The sequence below is a fragment of the Vidua macroura genome, chromosome 16 (assembly GCF_024509145.1).
Source record: "Vidua macroura isolate BioBank_ID:100142 chromosome 16, ASM2450914v1, whole genome shotgun sequence".
Lineage (NCBI taxonomy): Eukaryota > Metazoa > Chordata > Aves > Passeriformes > Viduidae > Vidua > Vidua macroura.
Window position 1 is genome coordinate 15,960,214 of NC_071586.1, and position 21,789 is coordinate 15,982,002.

General features: G+C 48.7%; 1 protein-coding gene across 9 annotated transcripts in view; it reads right to left on the bottom strand.

Annotated features, from left to right (window-relative positions):
* Window positions 1-378: 378 nt before the first annotated feature.
* Window positions 379-21,789, bottom strand: part of ARHGAP17 (Rho GTPase activating protein 17) — a 43,304-nt gene continuing 21,893 nt past the window's right edge. For 3 of the 9 annotated variants that reach the window (XM_053992318.1, XM_053992325.1, XM_053992317.1), the window contains 18 exons: window positions 20,383-20,487; window positions 18,608-18,684; window positions 17,403-17,514; window positions 17,123-17,199; window positions 16,284-16,395; window positions 15,556-15,624; window positions 15,319-15,400; window positions 13,076-13,203; window positions 12,565-12,676; window positions 11,939-12,020; window positions 11,436-11,516; window positions 10,680-10,793; window positions 10,227-10,318; window positions 9,945-10,101; window positions 8,478-8,705; window positions 6,920-7,083; window positions 5,669-6,259; window positions 379-1,359 (listed from right to left, as the gene is read on the bottom strand). In XM_053992318.1, the coding sequence (XP_053848293.1) occupies window positions 1,229-1,359; window positions 5,669-6,259; window positions 6,920-7,083; window positions 8,478-8,705; window positions 9,945-10,101; window positions 10,227-10,318; window positions 10,680-10,793; window positions 11,436-11,516; window positions 11,939-12,020; window positions 12,565-12,676; window positions 13,076-13,203; window positions 15,319-15,400; window positions 15,556-15,624; window positions 16,284-16,395; window positions 17,123-17,199; window positions 17,403-17,514; window positions 18,608-18,684; window positions 20,383-20,487 (2,514 nt within the window). In that variant the 3' untranslated portion in view covers window positions 379-1,228. Of the gene's footprint in view, window positions 1,436-2,787; window positions 2,833-4,687; window positions 4,712-4,958; window positions 5,405-5,668; window positions 6,260-6,919; window positions 7,084-8,477; window positions 8,706-9,944; window positions 10,102-10,226; window positions 10,319-10,679; window positions 10,794-11,435; window positions 11,517-11,938; window positions 12,021-12,564; window positions 12,677-13,075; window positions 13,204-15,318; window positions 15,401-15,555; window positions 15,625-16,283; window positions 16,396-17,122; window positions 17,200-17,402; window positions 17,515-18,607; window positions 18,685-20,382; window positions 20,488-21,789 lie in introns of those variants that run through there. The other 6 variants (XM_053992320.1, XM_053992322.1, XM_053992321.1 and 3 more) reach the window with 6 other exon arrangements.

Sequence of the window (21,789 nt, forward strand, 5' to 3'; positions counted from 1 at the left end):
GGAAACCTGCAGCAGTCCACAGAGTCAGGAAATCCTCTTGTTAAACCACCCTTATAAGGGGAATTGGCACTTGGGGATCCTTCCTGAGCCTGTGAAACACTGCTGGAAACCCTGGGGGAGAGAGGAACTGCACAGTGTGGGGGATAAACACCAACATCAGTCACAGGACTGGAGCCTGTGGCTCTTCAAACTGAACTCAGAGTTACAAAGATTTGTTACAGGGCTGGTGTGGTGACAGAGGAAGGTCCCAAAGTGCTCCCACTGAAGTCCTGAAGGGAAAACCAAGCTGAGCAGCCAGTGACTCCAAGCAACACAGTCCAGGGGATCACTGTGACCTTCAGGACCAAGTGGAAGCAACAAAACTAGAATAAAGATGCCTTAAATTGACAAAAAACAATCTTTAATTTTATAAATGTTCACTCAACTTCTGAATCCAAACAGCTGTTTCAAAGTTCTTTCAACATTCAACCGTTTTCAACAAAAGCACAAACCCCATTTCCACGGTTTCCTCGTGAAACAGTTGCCAGTTGCACATGAACAAAGCAGGTTAATACAAATAACTATGAAATCAGGGTAAGTACTGATCCTAAGTAGCAATGAAATGATTAAAGAGACAGAAGTTCCTCCTACAGCACGACAGTCCTTCAAGGCACTGGATGCATCCACAGTTCCACAGGGTGACTGAGAACCAGCAGTCACCACCAGCACTGGGGCAGGGGTTTGGTTCATGGCTTGAGGGGAATCTGCAGCAAATCCGAGAGGGAATGTCCCTTGGGAGGCAGCTCCTGGTACGGGCTAAGAACTACAACCAACCTCTAACCGTGCCGTGAGAAGGATTATTTCCGTAATACAGACATGCACTTTAAATAACTACTGTTCTGCTCCTTATTCTTTTGGAATTTCTGCTAATACCACCTGTATCAGCACTGACCACGCTTCCTAGGCGAGTTCCTGCAGGAATTCATTCCTTCCATCCAAGAGTTTGAAAACCGTTGTCCAGACCCAGATCATTAAACTTCTTCTGAGGGCGAAACCGGAGCCTGGCCAGAGGTTGGGCTCCATTTTCTCAGAGGTCTTCTCCAACCTCGGCCACCCTGGAGACCAGCGTCCCCAGGAGGCTCCAGCCCCAGCTGTGCCCAGCTGTGCCACGCTGCCAGAAGAAGCCTTTCCCTGGTAGGTCTGCGGGTTTTCCCCCCGGAGAGGAGCCCGGGGAAGCCGGAGCGCCGGGTCACAGCGCGGTGCTCTCCGTGTCGTTGTCAATGTCCAGCAGCAGGTGGTTGTGCAGCTCTCTGCCCGCCAGCTCTGCAGGAAGCTCTGGAGGAGGGTTTGGAAGCGGTTCTGGAATACTGGGATTAGAGTCTGCACAAAAAGGGAACAGCAAGTTTAGCAGCCGGGCCAGGGCCAGCTCACTGAGTCGGGAGTTCCCGGGCATCTCCTTAGACAGAGAAGGGAGAGCAAAGGTCAAGGAAGGCTCCTGGACCAGAGCTGGCCCCTGTGGGCACACAGGGCTGAGCCCAACTGCTCCTCCTACAGACCCTGGGTCAGCCCTGGGCAGAGTAACAAACCACTTCTTCCTGAAGGAGGGAGGACAGCGAGTCTGATTTAGGATCAGATTCCTCAATGGCCCTGGAGAGCTACTCTGGACTTTCGTGTCAAAACGCTCAGCGAAATCATTTGGCACCTAAATCATGCACCAGGGAACACCACCTGTGACTTTGAGAAGCAACAGGAACAAGGATGGTGTCAAAAGGAGGCAGAAGTTATTTACACCAAGTGCAGATTAAACCTCTCTCCTGTGTAAAGAGGGCATGTCATGGTCTTTGCCTCTTCTGAGGAGAGAATTTTGTTCAAGCCAAGGTGTCCAAAAGGGACCACAAAATGCTGCATCTCTGGTGACTGACTGCCCTGGCAGCTAGAATTATCAGACCAGAAAAATCCCTAGCAGCTCAAAAAAAGGTAACTGAAAATCTTGTCAGGATTTTGGAAAGCTGATTTACAACATGCCATGACAACCCTTACCACAGTCCAGCAGCTGCTCCACATAGGAAGTAATTTAGATCACTTAGATCAACAAAAAATCCAAATAAATGCCTTGTTTTCAAGCACAGGAGGTGCAGACAGGCATCCTAGAGAGACTGGGACTCAAAACTCAAGCATGAAATCCTGAAGTTAACCCAGAAGTTACTGCAGGAAAGCTCACGTTGAAGGTTTCTGAGCTAAATGACCTGGGAGAGGGGAGAGCAGCCCCTGAGTGCAGCCTGCCCTGCTCCTGAGCCCCCACAGCCCAGCAGCCTCAGGGATCTGTGTCCTGGCATCCTGCACAGAGCAGCTGCAATCCCATCCTGGTCTGGCCTGGCACTGAGCAGGAGCTCCAGCCACAGAACCCCAGAATGGTTCGGGCTGGAAGGGACCTGAAATCCCATCCCACCCCAGCCTCTGCGTGGGCAGGGACACTCCCAGTGGCCCCAGCCCCTGGAGCAGCCACGCTGGGAGGCTGTGACACGGGGAGGGAGCACTTGTGGCACAGGACAGGGCAGTGACACCGGACACAGCAGCATGGAACAGTTCTGGGTTTTCTGTACACGGAGACAGCACAAGGTGACACCAAGAGCTTCACATTCTGCTCTCCAACGCTTTAGTGGGTTAATGGGGGCAGCAGCAGCCCCTCTCTGGCCATGCCGGGCACACACACAGCAGGGCACTGGGGGGGGGTTAGTAGTTAGCACACACATCATTAGCAATTAGCAATTAGCAGCAGTGGCGGCCAATCAGGGGCCTTTTCCTTACCATTGCACTTGCCAATACAGTTCCTACTGAATGCTGGTCAAACATCTGGATTATTTAATAAAACCTTTGATTAGAATACTCTAGGGCTTCTTACTTGAACACCATACACAGAATTTGAGGCATTACTAAAGCCCAGTACAGGGACAAAGGAGTCAACAGTATCCTGAGGACAGTTCAGAACCCATGATCAGGATGAGGTTTCCTGGCACCTTAAGTTTGTTCCCTCATTCCACTCGTTAAGGTCCAAATTAAAACCTGCAGCTGCACACTGTGAATTAGTGAGTCTGTAAGTGCTGGTATGTGCAGGTGTGCATATTAGAGCAGACACTCTTATGTGACAGGTGGTGGTGTTAATTCAGATTATGAATCCTTTAAAAACACATTGATCTGGAAAAGGTGGATGCTTTAGCATGGAGTGTACTGCTGGAGGTGAGCCCGAGTGTCACTTCAACCCCTCCCCAAGGGGGTTTTTTCTAAACAGGCTGGATCTCCTAGGTCCCTTCACCAGTTTTGGAGAGAATCCTCCCTCAGCAGCTTTCCTTTCCCAATTTCCCTGCGTGGCAGCTCCCACACTGTGTTTACAGCACACACCTGGGCCAATTTGCTCTGGTTTGCAGTCCCCTCTGGCAGGTGCTTGCCGTGCCCAATTCTAATGAAGCAGCCCCAGCTGGATGTTAATTACAAGATAAGGATTTCTCCCATTGCACTGGGGTAAAACAAACCCTCCCTGTCTGCTAGCATTGAAGCAATTTCTTCAGAACCAGGAAAACCCTAAACCGAAAATAAATATGGTCAAACTATGAAACACTTGGAAATTTAGATTAAGCCTTTCCTTGAAGTTGGACTCATTAGCACAGCTGCTGCTGTTAACTTCACTGTAAAGTGCTGTCAAGATTCAGAGCCCAGCCTCACTTCTGACTTCAGCTTGGGAATAAATTATCCTCATAGTTTAAATATACTGACAAAAGTACAATCAGAAGTCAGTTATTTTAAAAATCAAAGCTACTTTCCAGCTCATTCACTGCAGGTTCCTTCATGGAATCCTATAATGGGCAGGGACACCTCTGACTGTCCCAGGCTCCTCCAAGCCCTGTCCAGCCTGGCCTTGGCCACTTCCAGGGATCCAGGGCCAGCCACAGCTGCTCTGGGCAACCTCCTTCTCCAATTACCAGAAACCCCAAACCTGAATGACTTCCAGCCTGACTTCCCAGTGCAACCCTGATGTCAGTGTCCTGGCTGCAAAGGGGCAAGCCCTGATTTCTCTCAGGCAGCCCTGACTCCCCAGCTGCTCCCCAGGAGGCAGCAGCAGCAGCCCAGGGCCTCCCAGCCCAGCAGGGATGTCAGTGGGGTGTGCACGAGTGGGGCTGAGCAGGCAGGGCCAGCAGGGAGCCTGGAGGCCAACGTGCCATGCTGCAGGGGCTGCTCTGCCATGGGTTCAGGCACATCAGCCTGGATTTTGCCAAAAAAAAAAAAAAACAAAAACTCCAAGTGGTTAAAAATAACTGCAAAGTTAAAGTGAGAGCTACATTAAAACGGAACCACAAACCACCAAATTGTGGGGAAAATCATTATTTGCCTGCACTGAGGAGGAGAAGCCTGCTGGAAAGGGGTCACTGATCACACCTGACTTGGGGGCTCACGCTGGGGGCCTGGTGTCAGGGGTTAATTCTTTCCAGGGACTCCAGGAGTAACTGAATGTGCACTGGCCCATTGCAGCTGAGCAGCAGAGGCCTTGAAGCCTCTTGCAGGCTATGGAGGGGTGATACAGAGCTGGCAGAGCACATTTCCTATGCAGGGTGAGAACACAGGGCTGGCAGAGCACAGTGCCAAGCACACATCTGAACTCAAAGCTACAAACAGGAGCAGTTCAGCTGCAGTTGCAGTTTCTGTGAGTACAAACCTTATTCGCAGTAACCATCCCCACCTGTGAAGGCATTGGGGTAGAGCTGTTAGGCAACAGAATTGATACTCTGCATTCCAATACATTAGTCTAATTCTAGAGAAGCTGCAGTGTCATGGGAAAGTTCCAACCATTATTAATTATAAGTAGATCTAAAAGCATTAGTCTCCCACATTCAGTATCTCTTCCTTCAGAATTTCCCAGAACAAGCAGTGACTCAGCAGGAAAACATTCCAAAATCTGCTGGTTTTGAATGGCCTTAGCAACTACATTAAAAAAAAAATAAACTTTATTAAAGTAACATTGTCCCAGCCAAACTGGTAACTACAAGCTTCGTGAATCTTCTGTGAGAAGACAAAAGTTTCTCTTTACTTCATGGTTGTCTTAAAACAAGGGCTGCACTTAAAATGTGAGGCTCTGTAAATATTGGCCTAAGAAATACAGTTTAATACAGGTGATTCTTCAGCTTCTGGATGTCCAACTTAAATGCACATCAGAAGGCTGTGTTCTCACAAGGTAAAACATTCTCTGCATGTTTTGCCTGCTAAAACACGTGTCAGTGACCACTTGTGCCCTCTTCTTATCTCAGTATGTGCTGAAATCCACCATCCTTGGCTACATCTTCTCCCTCCTCTAAATATTTGCTTTTTGGCAACAGATGTACAAGCAGAATTGACTGCCAAGATGCCGAGCTGGAGCTGCTGTCACAGCGTTAAGCTTCCAAACAGGAAAAAAAAAAAAGACCAAAAAACCAACAGAAGTTCATCTCCACTTGCCCCCAGACACTTCTGCCTCAGGCACGACACCCTGGTGCGCAGAGCAGCTGGGTGGGCACTGACTGGAAATGAGCTATCGAGCATTCCAGCTGTGGTTTTGTGCTTTCCAGGTTGCCCCCCACGAACCCCCAGCTCCAGGCACTATTTCCTGCACTGCCAGTCCCCAGGGAGGCAGCAGCCAGGGGAGGAGGGGGGATGCACTCACCTGTGACTATTTTGGAGGCCGTTTGCGTGGGGGCTGCAGCCAGCCCGTCCGCAGGCAGCTGCGAGGGAGGGTGAGGCGGAGGGGGCACGCTGGGTCTGTTCCTGGGCTTGGGCACGGGCCGTGGCCGGGGCAAGGTGCCCCCGTGGGGCACGCAGGGAGCCGGGCAGGGCTCGGGGGGCACGCTGCCCGGGCGCTTGCCCAGCGGCGGCGTGTCGGGCGGAGTCGGAGTCTGCGGCAGGGGCACGGAGGAGCAGCAGGGCTGCTCGGGGCCCTGCTCGCCTGGAGATGCTTGGCTGCTGCCCTTGGGCTGCAGGGGAGGAGTTGCCTGCGCTGGGGGCTGCGGGGGGGGGTGGCTGGGAGCTTGGAGCGGGGACAGGCTGCTGGAGGATCTCCGAGGTGCAGAAACCTGGCACGGGGAGGAGGTCGGGGCCGCTCCCTGGTTGGCGTGTTGGGCAGGAGGAGAAGAGCTTCTGGCCGGTGGTTTTGGGGAGACAGAAGGTGGCTGAGCAGCTGGGGAAGAGCTTTGGCCTCCTGGCTGCCCCGGGGGGGGGTTGGCTGGTTTGGGGGGGGCTGGCGCCGGCTTCTTCACAGCTGTGGAGAGAAGAGGGGAGAGTCCAGCATCAGGGACCGGCGGATTTACAGGGACAGACAGCGACAGGACACGGGGAATGGCTTCCCACTGCCAGGGACTGGGGTGAGATGGGATATGGGGAAGGAATTAGTCCTTGTGAGGGTGGGCAGGCCCTGGCACAGGTGCCCAGAGCAGCTGGGGCTGCCCCTGGATCCCTGGCAGTGACCCAGGCCAGGCTGGACAGGGCTTGGAGCACTGTGGGACAATGGAAGTTGTCCCTGCCCGTGGCAAAGAAAGAACAAGATGAGTTTTAAGGTCCCTTCCAACCCAAACCATTTTGGAATTCTACGATTCCAAACTAAGTTCCCAAAGAAAACAATCAGCAGCACAAAACACCCCCAGCAATGTTATGAAAATAAAATGGTGCATTATGAAATATAAGCATTTACTGATCAGTAGCTTTTGAGAGAGTTTGTTAAACAGCACTGGTGACACTGTCACCATTCAGAGAGTCCAAAAGTCACAGCTGCTTTACAGCCAGGCCTTAGGGACAAGCCAACAGATTGAACTGCTGTCTGTATAAGGGCAGAGATGCTGATGAAGTTATTTCAGCAGCATTTCTGCAGTACATCAAGGCTTGGAACATAGTGGGAAGGCTTGGAAAGCAAACAGACACACACCTCTCCTCAGGGCGTGGGGACTGGGACCAGCAGCGTTCTGGGGCTGGCTGACAGAGAGCTGGGAGCTGCTGGGGGCTGCCTGGCCCGGGGCAGGCCCTGCCTGGCCGCCGTTCCTCACCGGGGGAGGAGTGGCTGCAGACGAGCTGTCCTTGGATTTTGAGGTACTGGAAATGAAAGAGCCCACGTTAGAGATGGTTGTGACGTGCCTTGTCTGGCTCAGCTGCAGCTGCTCCCTTACAAACCGTGCTGTGGATCACACACGAGGGAACAATTTTCATGGAAAGCATTGTCAAGCCCTGGCACAGGTGCCCAGGGAAGCGGTGGAGTCACAGTCCCTGAAGTGTTCAAAAAACACGTGGATGTGGCACTCAAGGACATGGTTCAGTGGTGGCGTGCTGTGTTGATGGGTGATGATGGAGGATGAGCCAGGTGAGGTGGTTTGGGCAGGGTCCCCTCCTGTGGCCATGCACCTGCAGGCTTCTCTCCCTTCAATTTAGCCCTCTAAAGCACCGACTTTACTCACTTCCACTGGCACTTTGCAATCCCCATTTCTCCAGGTGCTGTTAACAAATTGTGAGTACTTGCACAGAGGCTGTGCAGATTTTAAGTGCCACTTTCAGACACAACCCCCGAGGTTTCGTTTCAGCTGCCTCTGCTGCAAAAGCCATCTGTGGAGGAAATACTGGTGTGCAGGGGATTTCCAGAGGAGCTGGTTTTGTAAATATGTCACCTGAGAACAAGCTTTGTGCACAAGAGTCAGTGCTGCATCAAACCCCACGGTGGGGTTTCACCCTGAGGCTGACATTTGGAAACACTGCAGGCTTCACACGTGGCTTGTCACAGCTCTCAGAACACTGAAGAGCTGACAGCAAAGTGCTGCTTCCACCTCACAGGAGGAAGTCAGGCTGCTGCAATTAGCCTTGGAGTCCAGGGACACCAGCGCAGAGCTTCAAGAGAAACTAAACAGCAAAGAGCCTGTGTACCTACCTGTCCTAAAGAAACTAACCCTGAAATGTGATAAACTGACTGCCAGTTTTCTAGTAAGCAAGTCTGCTCGTCACTAACACCTGCCACAGACAAATAAACAAAACAAGACATCTCCAGATAACGTGTACGAGAAACAACAAACAAGACCAACAGGTTTCTGGTATCGCCACCGTAGGTTTTGCTCTTTCAGCAGCAAACTGGTATCACCTGTGTGCACATCTCCAGAACATAACGTGGGAAGGTCAGTGTGGGCAGTAGAAACAGAGTGTATTTTTCATCATCAGTTCTTCCCCCGAGAATTCCGGTATCTCAGAAGATGAACTCCAGAACGGACAGAACTGTGTATGCCATATCAGCAGATGAATTCCGGAACACCCAGAACCACGGACGCTACTTTATTAGACCAGTTCTGTGTGCTGTTCCAGAGGGCCAATTGTGGAGCCACGCCCATGGCAGGAGAGCTCCTGCAGGGCGCTGCTGCCCGCACCTGCCAGGGCGCATCGCAGCCCCGGGGGCACAGGTGACACCAGTGCGCTGCCAAGCCGCTGCCAGCGCAAGCCGTGCCTCTTACCTGGCATCCTCCGTGCCTGGAGCCTGGGGCTGCTCCGCCGGGGCGGCAGGGGGAGCGGGGCCAGCGCCGGGGCCGGGCTCAGCCCCGGCAGGCGGGCAGTGCTGCTCGGCCGCCGCCGCGGGCTCGCAGGGCGGCAGCGGCGGCTGGAAGGCGGGCGATGTGAGCTTTCTGTTTACAGTGCCACATCGCCGCGGGGTCGCGGGCAGCTCCAGCACCTTCACACCAAAGCTACAGAGAGAAGAGAGAGTGAACACAGCAGGCGGCCACCCCCGGGTGCTGCTGCAGCAGGACTGTGGGTGTCCCACCCCCAGACAAACCCCGACATGCAAAGCAGCGACGAGGAAAGCTCCGCTGGCTGCACGACACCGCGATGTTAAAGCCTCCACTGGCTGCAGAACACCAGCAATGTTAAGACATGCAACAGGATTTGGCTTATCCCCACAGAGGGATAAGCTAAACGTCAGTGAACGAACTACTCAATTACATTTGGAGACAAACACTGAAGACAATGAGGTCAGAGCACTCAGAATCTCACATGTAAATACAGATGTTTCCTTACATACCGGAGCAGCTCCTCACCAAATGTATTTTGCCACATGAATTTTGTTTCTATCACGCACTAAGTTGCAGCAGAGATTAAAAAATAAAAAGCTACTGGATACAGGCTGTGATTTGGGGGCTGGAAAGAGAGATCCTTACAGTCCTTTCCAACCCAAATCATTCTATTTGTGTTTCAAGGAGAACAGTGGAGAAGAAACAGACCCCAACTCTAACAGATTTTAGAATGCATACAGCACATTCATTCTAGAAATTATTTTATTCTTGTCTTGTTAAACTCTGAATCTTGAACTGATTTTCTTCTTCCTCTGTGAGTGCTGACAAATTTGCATGTGGCTGGTCATAGCTAACAGGTAACAACATTTGCACCAACAGCTCAAAACAAGCACATCACTTGAATACTCATGATGAGTGATAAGAATGAACGTTACACTACATGTTATATGGGAAACAGCACGTTTTACTGGGAACTTTTAGCATTCTACTGCTTGCTGTGGCAATACTGTACCATCATCAACTCAGAAGTCCTATCATGAAGGCACCAGGTAACACCACCTCAGCTTATGGGCTTTGAAAGAGAAGCCATGGAATACCAGGAGTTAGAGACTGAGAGAGGCTACTGCAGACACTTCTGTTGCAGTGAATCTCAGACCACCCCCAATGTGTACCAGGAGGATGGAGACTGGGAGCAGCAATATCTGCTTGGGCTTTATCATGCACAGAGTGTAACTGGAAGGAAGTAACAGTACATTACCTTTGAGCCATCCTCAGGCTGCAACAATGGGAAATAAATCACTGTGGTTACCTACAGCATTTCCATGAAATTCCTCTCCTGACACCAATGAAGGTGTCTGATTGAAGCCTCACTGGAAGAGGGCTGTAATGGACCCCTAAGAGAATTACACCTACCTTTCCTTCTTCAGCAAATCCCCTTCCATCACAGTCATGCTCAGAGGCCTCTTCCTCTCCAGGGTGCCACATTCATAGTCATTCCCAGTGTGTGCCAAGTGATTGGAATTTACAGCAGGAACTGCCACAAACGCCCCAGACACATTGAAATCTTCATCTGGAAAGGGACAGACAGAATGCCTCCTCAGACACACACACAGCCCAAGGGGTGCCTCACTGCACAGGGCACTGAGGGTGAGCTGGAGGGTAGTGTAAAACTGCTGAGCTGTGGCAGGAACTCACCTCCAGGGAAGAACCAGTCTGCGTGCTGAATAATGGGCTCAATAACTGCTACCACGTGCACCGAAGTGGCTGCTGCCATTTCAGCAAGGGATCTGCAGGAGAGGTTTGGGCAACGCTCCGTTCAGAGTTCCGTCAAAGTAAAAAAATAAAATCAATTCAGACTACCTAAATAACAACTCAGGCTAAGCATGATGGATCAGCTCCTCAGTTCCAGAGAAAGAGCAACTGTGCTGGACTCCAGACTATTCAGTGACATTCCCAGCTTTTGGAAACACCCCTAAAAACCCTCCTGCCTCAAAGGACCTGGAGGCATGGGCTGAAAGAACACTTCAAATGTTTTTTAGGTAAACAGTCCGTTGCTGTGAATTGCTAAATTCCTTGCTAAATGATTTAAACCTATCAGTTCTACAGCTTCACCCAGTTCTGCTTTGTAGCTTTCTTAAAAGAACTCACCCTTCATTCTTTGCCCACAACAAGTTGGGGCCCAAGACTATGGCGATGTTGCTCGGTGTCATTTTGTTAACGTCACTGTTCTGGGCAAGCTTGGCTAAAAATTTGATTAAATACCTTCAAAAAGGAAAGAAATAGTTAAACAGCAGGAACCATGAGTGTTTCTTGTTGAAAGCAAGTAAATAAAAATTCAAGAACTTGTACAGAGAGCTCCCAACCACACGGAAATGAGATGAGCAGCCCTCTTGCTTGGCAGCTGCCCAAAGCTTCTGCTCCTGACTCATAAAAGTTGAACTGGGTAGCAAAGAAAGCAGCTCCCATCTTAGCAAAACAGAACCACAGAAATATTATACTTCCAGAGAAAAATGCTTCATTTCAGCTAGTTTTATGTCCTGTAATGGAAATTCCATGCTTCTAGGAATCACCAGAGCTGGTTTTGCTCCGGTCCATTTCCAAAACGCAAAACCAAAAGGAAAAATGAGATGTTTAAGATAGATCCAGGTGATTTCTAAGAGTGGAAACTACAGCAAAGAGCAGAGCATGAGCCATAAGTAGAAAGGCTCTGTGCATCACTATTTCCTGACAGTTGACAGGGAATTAATCTGAGGACACCTCCTATGCAGAGCCACTGCTGCATGAAATAAGAGGTATTTTTATAAATCTCACTGAATTTGGCCAAGAACAGCACACCTGGATTAGAGTTTAGTTTAACTGGCTTTGAGGTGCAAAGCAGCTGAGCTAAGAGGTGTTCACACCCACCTGAAGTTAACACGGTAATGCTCAGGTAATCTGTTACAAATCCTCCATAACTCCTGGAGCTTCTTATCCTGGTCCTGAATACTGAAAGGACAAAAAAATGCCATGACACCTTACTTTCAGGGCAGGAATTCGTTTCTGCAGTGACAAAGAGATGATGGTATCAACTTCCATTTATGCCAAATAAATGTTTTGTACTCGGTAACCTGCTTGTCAGATCCCTGAACTATCTCTACCTGCAACAAAACTCCTTGAGCATCAATACTGTGCAGCCAGCAGCCTGAAGCAGCCCTAACAGTTAAACAAAGCAGATATTTCACCACATTTGGTGCAAGTTGTATGAAGCTATTTATTATTTAAAATAATTTGTTACATGAAATACCTGTTAGTGAAATAATTCATAACTGTGTGAGCTTGGCTGTTTCTTTTGAATTCATCTATGAAGAATCAAATTAAACAGAAATATGCAGCATGACTTCCTCTACAGCTATTTCTAGCATGCTTACTTTGCAGCTTGTGTCCACTCCTCGTACAGGCTGTAGGTCATGAGAGGCTCTGGCAGCTCCCGCAGATAGGATTTCAAGGCACCTGCAATGCAGACAGGGACAGGCTGGCTCCTCAGCCACTGCTTTCACACTTCAGGGAAAATTCTGCCCTCACATTTGCAGTTTTATCCGTGCAACAAATTCCAAGGACCGGGGAAAGTGGCAAGACCTGACACTTGCACGGTGGAAGTGCTCAGATCTCAGCACAAAGGGTCTGTCAGTAATTGGTGCAATTTGGCAGAAACAGGCTGTAAAACTCTGAATTGTCTCTTCAAGACAAAGGGCTTCTTATAAAGATGTACTGAAGGTCTACACACAGCTCTAATCTACCTTGACCACGTTAGCACTCTTGTCATGAGAGGCGTGACAGCTGGGCCATTGTGATCACCTGAATTTTACACACCATTGTCACAAATACATCAGCTGTGATCAGCACGGGCACCCTACACTTATCTGTGTCAAACTGTGCAGTGAACTTTCCACTGGCTGTCACTTCTCCAGTCCAGCTGTGGACATGAACACCTGAACAGCACGACGTTGTGCTGTGTCAATTTACACCTGGTTTGGATTCAGAACGCTCCCAATACCTGCAACAGCGTGAGGATCTGAGTAAAACTCATCGAGCTGGGACGTGGAACAGTCCAGGGCAGCTTTCAACTTTTTTAACTTGGAGGCTCCAGCAGCAATTCTGAACAAGCCCTGCACCAGAGAAATAAAATGTATTGACTGCTAACCACACATTGGCACAAGCCTGGAACAGCACCGGTTTTACAACAGCCTCTTTCAGAACATTCCAGCTTTGGTGCCTTCCCCTGACAGTTATGACCCAGCTGACCCTTCATGTGCCCTGTCACTGCCACCTGACCATGGTTCAGCTCTTTCCCACCCTTGGCCCACCCCTAATTTCACTGTATGTGCATCCACCTCCAAGACACTTCACACAGCGCTGAGGTTATTCTGTTGCAAAACATTTGCCAACTACTTAATGAAGAGATTAGTTAAGGACCGTGTTAACAAACAGACACCAGCTCATGAGCTTCACTGGGCCCTCTTCCCCCAGCTTCCTGGCCATGCTTCATGTGATCTGGAATTACCCACCTCCTCTCTCATCCCTGTTTCCAGGAGCATCATGACACAGGCTTCGATAGGAACTGCGATTTCCCGCCCGCTGCGCTTGAGATGCTCTTCCAGGGGAGTTCCAAAAGCTGGTTTTTCAGTCCATTTGTCTATGTTGGAGAGTATCAAAACACTGAGCAGGATATCTACCAAACCCCTGAATTACAGCCCAGGCAAGAAGAGAAGAAAGCCTCTAGTACAGCACAGGAATATTCAGACTACAGCAGGAGTTTTACAGCCCTTGATTGGTAAAGTCCCTTGGATAATGAGCAAAGAGAAAATGAGGCTGCTGGTGGTCAAGAAAAAATACTTCTGCATCTTTCTGGATGGAATATCACATACAAATTCTGTGTATAACTGGAATTATAAATAACAAACCTCAACAAGTGCCAGCACAAGGCTGCGTGTTCCAGTAACACTGATTGGGCTCCGGTCTGCAAGAATTTGTGAGGCAAATTTTGCCCAGACTGCATGACCTGGGCTGATTTTGGTTTTAACTGTATTTAAAGTGAATAAAAACTGAGCTGTTTTATTCCTTAAATGTGATTCCTTAAATCAGCAAATTACAATGGATGTTAACAGCCCCAGGGTATCACGTCAGAACTACCATGGTAACAGCCCAGCACCATGACATTCAAAGTTTCAATTTGATTCTTCAACTCTTGTTTAACTCCAATTTGCACAAATTTCTCCAAATTGAATGTGAATTTCTTCTTTCCTACGATTTACATTCTGACCCATTTCTGCTATTTTAACTGAAAAAATGCAGATGTAAAAGGTTATTGTTAGTACAGATGTGTTATTTCTTTTATGTGGAAAAGAGGCCAAGAAGGACAAAAACTTCAGAGGACTTCAAAGAGTGCTCTGAAGGCAAAGTGTTTCTGCAAAGGATTTCATTCACCCCTTTTCTTTACCAAACCACATCAATCACCTCCCTTGTCCCGTTTTAGTCCCTCTCATTCGTTAACACGCCACGAGATGCACATGGCATTTCCCAACCTTTGCAAATTACAGCAAACATCACGAGCAGAAACCTCAGTGCCTGTTCACAGTCCCAGCTCCCATCCCTGGCAGTGTCCCAGGCCAGGCTGGACGGGGCTTGGAGCACCCTGAGATCATGGAAGGCGTCCCTGCCCCCGGCAGGGGTGGCACTCGATGGGCTTTGGGGTCCCTGCAAACCCAAACCTTTAGGGGATTCTAATTTACACTGCAGCTAGAAACACAAGGTGAGACATCCCCTACATTCACCCACTTGGCCACCACGGCTCCCAGCCCCCTTCTAGCCACCAGTCTGTTCTGAAGCATTTGTTGCTCAGCTGCTCTGTCCAAACTTCCCATGCAACAACAACAAATTTCAAGCAGCCATATCCACAAAGAACCTCCTGCACAGCCCTGCTGCTGTACCAGCATCACCTCTCTCCCACAGAGCAGATATCCCACAGCATTTCCCACAATGCTCCTACTGATTTATGTATTTGATTGGATCATCTTTAACAACCTTCATCAGCTGAAGATACCTGAGCCCCCCTCAGCTCAGATTGTGCTTTCCCTCAGACTCTGTTCACCTATTTCTCTAAAGATTCAGGGACAGCACAGCCAATATTTTGGAGAGTGGTTCCAAACCACACCGTGCATCTTCATCCCACATCATCAGTGATACACCTGAAAGTCCCCTGACAGTGGAAGCTTAGCAGCAGTTCCAGGTCTTCTTAGGGAAGAAATGAAGCTGTACAATTCACTTTTTTAACAACTGATAATCAGCACAAGAACCCAAACTCTCCATTTCCCTGCATGCAGTGCACTCTGGGAAAGAGGATTGCACAAAATGAGGGGGGAAAAAAATGAAGCTCCTTAAAATCCTGATCAATCACCTGTACTCACTCAAGAACCAAATCACAATGACACTTTCATTGGCCTGAAGAGCCAGCTGTGACTCAACAAAAGGGCAAAAGGAAGACAGGTAAGCAAATAGAAAAATCCTTCCTTTACCCTCCTGGGTATCAGAGAGATCCTCAGTTAATATTTTATTAGTGTGTTAAACATGGCTGGGGAACTCTGGAGAACACGAAGACGGAATTATGCTCGGGAATGTAAAATTGTTAAGCAGATCAAAATGGCCTTATTAAATCAGTCTGCATGCAAGAGAATCAAGATAGAGGAGGAGAATATTGTGCATAGGTGGCACAGGCAAGGAGAAGCATCAGCCAGAGCACAGGTTACTTTACCTTGATGGGCTTGAATTTCGGGTAGGACCTTTTCTATGACTGCTAATGCTTTTCTATGGTAATCTGCTTGTGCTTCTAACAACTGAGAACAGAAGCCACATTTTAAAAACAAAAAGAGCATTAGCTTCTGATGAGCACATAAGACAAAACGAAAGGTTTAGCACACAAAATGTCATCTCTGAGAAGTGAGTGTGTGTGCCCAGCCGTGCTGAACAGAGCCCCCGTGGCAGCACTCACCGTGACGAAGCAGCGGGCGTACTCCCCCTCCTTGGACACGAAGCTGTACATGTCTGCAGCCAGCTGATCCTTTGGGAAAGATGCAAACCAGGACAGCACATTTACTCATCTCAGACAGGACAGACAGACAGGTTTCTTGTGTTTATTTTGCCTGCGGGAAGTTTGAACTAAGAAGCTGTAATGCACCTGCTCTGCTCCAAGTGCTCTTCAAGCAAAATGATTTCAAAATCTCAGCTCTGCTTTATCCAGCAAAGCAGTTTTCCCCTTCAGTCAAGACCATATTGCCATTCAGTCCAGTTATTTATAGCACTCAAAGACAAGTACTCATAAAAATGGTTTCAGTTCTCAGTACTCAATGGAGCATTTGCTGCTGAGAAGTGAAAATGAATGTGAGCTGCTCAGAGGTGTCACAGGTCCTGGGATGGCCCAGCTTCAGTTTCCTCCAGGTGCCTCCTACTGCACAGCTGCTCCATGGCTTGGAGCACCCAGACACCCTGAACATTCATTCATGGCCAGGACACAGCTGGCTCAGACTGAAACTGAAAATAAAGTCAAATACCCAACTTAGAAACACCCTGGATGGAGTTCCTCATTGAACTGAAGCAATCCAGAGATCAGCTGGCATGAAAATACCCCCAGGACAGACACTGTCACAGCCACATGATTTGCAGCTGCACAACTGGGCAATTCCAAGGGAGGTGTGGAAGGGACACTCATCCTGTCCTTACCTTGCACTGCTCTACTTTATTTCCAGCTTCATCCATCTCTTCCTTAAGGGATTCTATTTTTGAAGGATGCACTTGGAAATTTGTTCCTGAAGTCTTGTGGGCTTGGTTGTATCTGGGGAAGGAAAGTTTCATTCTGTGAGAGTCAATATTCAACACGAATGTGCATTTATGGCTCCAAGGGAGCCATAAATTGGTTTCCTTCCTTGCTTGGAATTGGTTTCCTTCAACAGGAAACAAACCCCACAGTTCCAGAGGTTTTCCAACAGAACCAAAAGGTTCCAAACACACCATTCATGACTTGCTGACATAATCCACCAGCAGCTATAAAAATCACCAGGAATCCTGTGTCTGCCCTGTAACATGGCTGTAGAATATGCTGAAAATGGCTCCAGCAATTCTCAGGGCAGTGTAAAACCATTCAGAGGCACTCAAGGGTCAGATGAACGACCAGGAGCCTCCCAATGAGATGGTTCCATACAGGGCTGTAAAAGCACTTGGTGTGGTTACACAGAGAGATTCCTGTTCCCTCTTTAAGCTGAAAACTTCAGTGATTCTTTATTTAAGTTAAGCACTTGCATGAACTGGAAACTGGACGAGTTTCCAGCATTTTTCCAATTATATACACGCACGTAAGAGCTCTGAAATCTTGATTCTGTTTGGATCTAGCAGTCATGGATCCTCTTCTGGTGTAACTTCAATGTAAGTTTGTCTTTTTTCACCTGCTGCCTGCTCAGAGCAGCATTTCAGGAGCAAGCACCAGAGCAGAGAAGGTGCCATGAGATGCCAACAAGGAGTTCACATGGACAGAAAAGCACCCAGGAACTAAAATGCTCTCCTACCTTCCCCTTGCAGAATCCCAGTCCAGCACCAGCTTTGCAAGCTGCTTCCTCTGCTTCTGAATGTTGGGGATTTCTGTCTGAAACGAGAATTAGGGGCTTACATTGAATTTTAAACTGTGCACCATAACAAACTGCACGTTGTAGGCTTCATACCCACTTTCCACCACTGACACTGGGCTCCTTAAAGCAGTTTTTTAATACCAGCACGGAGAGAAACCACTTTTGCTCAGTTCATGCATCGATCCAGATGTGCTCCTCCTCCCAGGCTGAGCTGTCTCACCTCTGTCAGCTGGCACAGTGGGTCTATAACTTCTCTCTCAATCTGTACTTCATGCTGGGAGAGCTCCATTGCCAGTTTACTCTCTGCATCCCCACAGGTATCCAGCATTTTCCTGTAAGAATTACAGGAAATTGTCATGGCAGTTACCACTGAAGAAGGAGGACTGAAGGCAGAGCAGAGCTTTGGAAAGCTTTGTGCTGTAGAAAGCAAAGCATCCCTTCATGGCCCGAACCCAAACTGCTCTGTGCTCTCTTGGAGAAATCTGGGACAGGCCAGTGGTGTTATTAAACCTTTTTCTCCTAAATTCCTGAGCCATGACAACTCTTTGGAGGCTTTTAGACATCCAGGTGATTATACCAGCCCTGAGGGCACAGATGTCAGTATTTATTTCCAAGCCCATCCTTCCATCTCACAGATGCAAGAGAAATTGCTCAATGCAGTATTTCATTTTCTCCTAAGCCCCTTTAATGTGAAGGTCTTAACACCCTAATTCCCAGCAATCCCATCCCCAGCAGTCTCAGGCTCCAAACCCATGACCTGACCTTCATTTTATGCTTCTTATAAGGAAAACCCCTCTTCTGTAAGATTTTTATCCAGGTTTAAATCTCCTGCAGTGGCTCAGAAATAAGTTCTCAAAGGTTTCTAAAGTCATTCTACACTGTCTCCATAAGAATTCCCACCAGCAAGGAAAAAAACCCACTTGGCTCCAGGAATTCAGCACAGGGAGGTTCATTTGTTTCAGCCACTTTCCTGTAAATTGCAAATAACCACTTTGCCAGGATAGATAAAGTGGGGCTCCTTTGAACTAGGAGCCATTAATGCAAATTGACATTATTTTAAGTCATCAATTCAAACCTACAGAACACAGTTTAAAATAAAAATGCAGTTTCATTGTAGAATACACAATATTTTAAACTTCAAATGGAGACAGTCATTCTACTAACCCACAAGGAAAAAAGCCATTTTAAAAGCTTTTATGATAGCACAGAATCAGAATCCTCTGGAATGCAATTCAGCCTAAAACTTGTCCCCAAATTGTTCCAGAAGAATTGCTTGCTCACTGTTTCTCCCTTTGGATGAAAGAATCTAGAAATATTAAGTTTTATTAGATTGAAACCAGCCTTTGTGCACCCAGAGGGTCTAATCAGAGCCCTGCAGGCAGTAAGATGTCAGACAGCAAGTCAGGAAAAAAGGCAAACACTTACCCCAGCAGAGTTTCATCACTCAGCTGGATGGATCCTTCCTGCATGTTTTGAGCCAGAGCTGTTAGAGGAAGTTTTTTCTGTGGAACAGAAGGAACAGTGCTTAGCTTAGTGCTGCTCACTCTTTCCAGCCTCCCCAGTACCTCCCCTCTCAGGTTTTGCTCCTCTTCCATGTGGTTTCTATTCCACAAACACAGCTCGTTCTTGGACTCCAAGAAAATGCCAAGTCACAAAAAGTTTCAAGCCCCAAGACTCCTGTTCTCAGGCACTCTGAAAAGCACTTTCTTCTCAGTTTTAGCTGGAATGACTGGCCCAAAGAGCACCTCAGCCACTGCCAAGGAGAGATAAACAGCTTTAAGCTGAGATTGAAGCACCCAGCTTGTCACGTCTCTCCTGTGTGCCCCTGCTCTCAGGTCTCTGTTACTCAGCAAAAGGAGAAAGTGTCAATGTGAATTCTTTCCTGCTCTGATGCTTTAAGGAAGCCTGGCTTTGCTAAGGAGGGGCAGAATGAAATGTGTACAGAAAACCATTTCCAGCCAGCTGCAGGGTCAGAGCCCAAGGGCACCCCCAGAGCTGAGGGGCTGGCTCAGAGCTGCAGATGATCTTCCCCTGCTGGCTCAGAGAGCCCCACGCACCCAGCAGGGACACGAAGTGTCCTGGCACTGCTCAGGTGTGCCCAGCTGTGCTGGGCTGCTGATGGGGTGGGGAGACGCTGGGGTGACACTGGGATTTCAGTGGGGTGACACTGGGGTGACACTGGGTGATGCTGGGTGACACTGGGTGACACTGGGTTTTCAGTGGGGTGCCACTGGGATTTCACTGAGGTGTTACTGGTGTTTCACTGGAGTGTCACTAGGGTGTTATTGGGGTTTTACTGGGGTTTCACTGGGGTTTCACTGGAGTTTCACTGGGATGTCACTGGGGTGTCACTGCTGTTTCACTGGGGTGTCACTGGGGTTTCAATGAGCTGTCACTGGTGTTTCATTGGAGTGTCACTAGGGTGTCACTGGGGTTTTACTGGGATGTCACTGGGATTTCACAGGGGTGTCACTGGGGTATCACTGGGGTGTCACTGGGGTTTCACTGGAGTGTCACTGGAGTGTCACTGGGACTTCACTGGGGTGTCACTAGTGTTTCAGTGGGCTGTCACTGAGCTGTCACTGCTGTTTCAGTGGGGTATCACTGGGGTGTCACTGAGCTGTCACTGGGATGTCACTGGGGTGTCACTGGGGTATCACTGGGGTGTCACTGGGGTGTCACTGAGCTGTCACTGGGATGTCACTGCTGTTTCACTGGGGTATCACTGGGGTGTCACTGGGGTGTCACTGGGATGTCACTGGGGTGTCACTGGGATGTCACTGGGGTGTCACTGCTGTTTCACTGGGGTGTCACTGGGGTGTCACTGGGGTGTCACTGGGGTATCACTGGGGTATCACTGGAGTGTCACTGGGGTATCACTGGGGTATCACTGGAGTGTCACTGGGGTGTCACTGGGGTATCACTGGGGTGTCACTGAGCTGTCACTGGGGTGTCACTGAGCTGTCACTGGGATGTCACTGGGATGTCACTGGGGTGTCACTGGGGTATCACTGAGCTGTCACTGGGATGTCACTGCTGTTTCACTGGGGTATCACTGGGGTGTCACTGAGCTGTCACTGGGATGTCACTGGGGTGTCACTGAGCTGTCACTGGGGTGTCCCCAGTGCCAGCAGCGAGCCCTCTGGCAGAGCTTTGCTGCCCTGGCAGGAGCAGCAGGTGGCACCCAGAGCTGTACTCACGTGTCTCTTGTCAGGGTCTGTGCCATGCTGGCCCTGCAGACAGGCAATCAGCCTCTTCTGGGCCAGGTGGCACACGGACCTCACGGCGTCCAGGCGCCTCTCGATCTGACCGCCCCGGGCACAGGGGAGGAAGGGAAAACAACACAAAAACCAGAAGTCATTTCCCTGGCCTCAGCAGAAAACCTCCCCCCCTGTACCACACGCCGCTCTGGGTTGCAGATTTCTCAAATTCTCCAGCTTACAAGAAGTGCAGCTGCTTAGCAGAAGTGCCTGACAGCAAAAATGCCTGGGGGGGGAGACTGAAATCGGTTTTTTCTTCAGTGGCACAGAAATTCAGCCAGAGCTCACAGCACTGGAAAGTGGGAAAGGGAAAAAACATTGCCCTGCTTGGCATCTCAGCAAAAGGGAATCAGGGTGACACTTGGCACCTGAGATGAATGGCACATGCAGGTATCTAAGACACTGATTTAGAGAGAAAACTGTGGGAAAACTCGTAATTTTCACTGTGACCTTGTGGAGCAGGTGCTGAAGACACATCTGCCAGCTCCCTCCCACTGTACAAACCTGTACTCCAAGCTCCTCCTGCATGTCCTTCCCTGGCTGCTGCACACAAGGACAAAGCTCCCACATGCTGAGCAAAACAGCATTTCCAGGGAGAGACTACTGAGATTCAAATGGGATATGGAATTAAAAAATAGGAGTCAAAGCCCAAACAAGAGCTCTGTTTATCAGCATCTAACTCAGACATGGCTTAATACACAGCCTGTGAACAGGACAAATATATACATGATAAAGTGTTCTTTAAAGGGACTTAAAGCAAGGAATTTGGACTATTTTATTTCAAAGGACACCAAACACAAACAAAGTGATGAGCAGTGGGACAGAACTGCTCGTGGCACTGAGCTCTCTGTGCACAGCACCCAAAGAATGCTGTTTATCTGCATTTTGATGACTCACCAAGAATAACAGGAGGCCCTTTGGAATGGATTCTATTTTAAAAGCAAGGGGAAAAAAAACTAGATTTCATCTGTGGAAATAATCTGAACAGATTCCAGTTTTTGATATAGCTCTAAATCACTTTTATTATATTTTCAGGAGGGTAAAATGAACCCAAGTTGAAGTGCTCAAAAAGATCAGTAAAAATCTGCTAGGGTAGAAAAAGCTGCAGAGAAACTGCCCAGAGATTGCTCTGAGAGCACAAGACTCTGCCTTTATCTACAAAGCATGGAGCAACAAATTCAAAATGAAGTCCAGGAGGAAAAAGCCCGTAAGGAGATCAATGAACAAGCAGGTATTGTTTGTGGTCTATTGTTGCAGCCAAGATTATTCATTTCTCTTGTGTTGTCTTCCAAATGAAATCCTGGAATGGTTTGGGGTGGAAGGGACCCCAAATCCCACCCAGTGCCA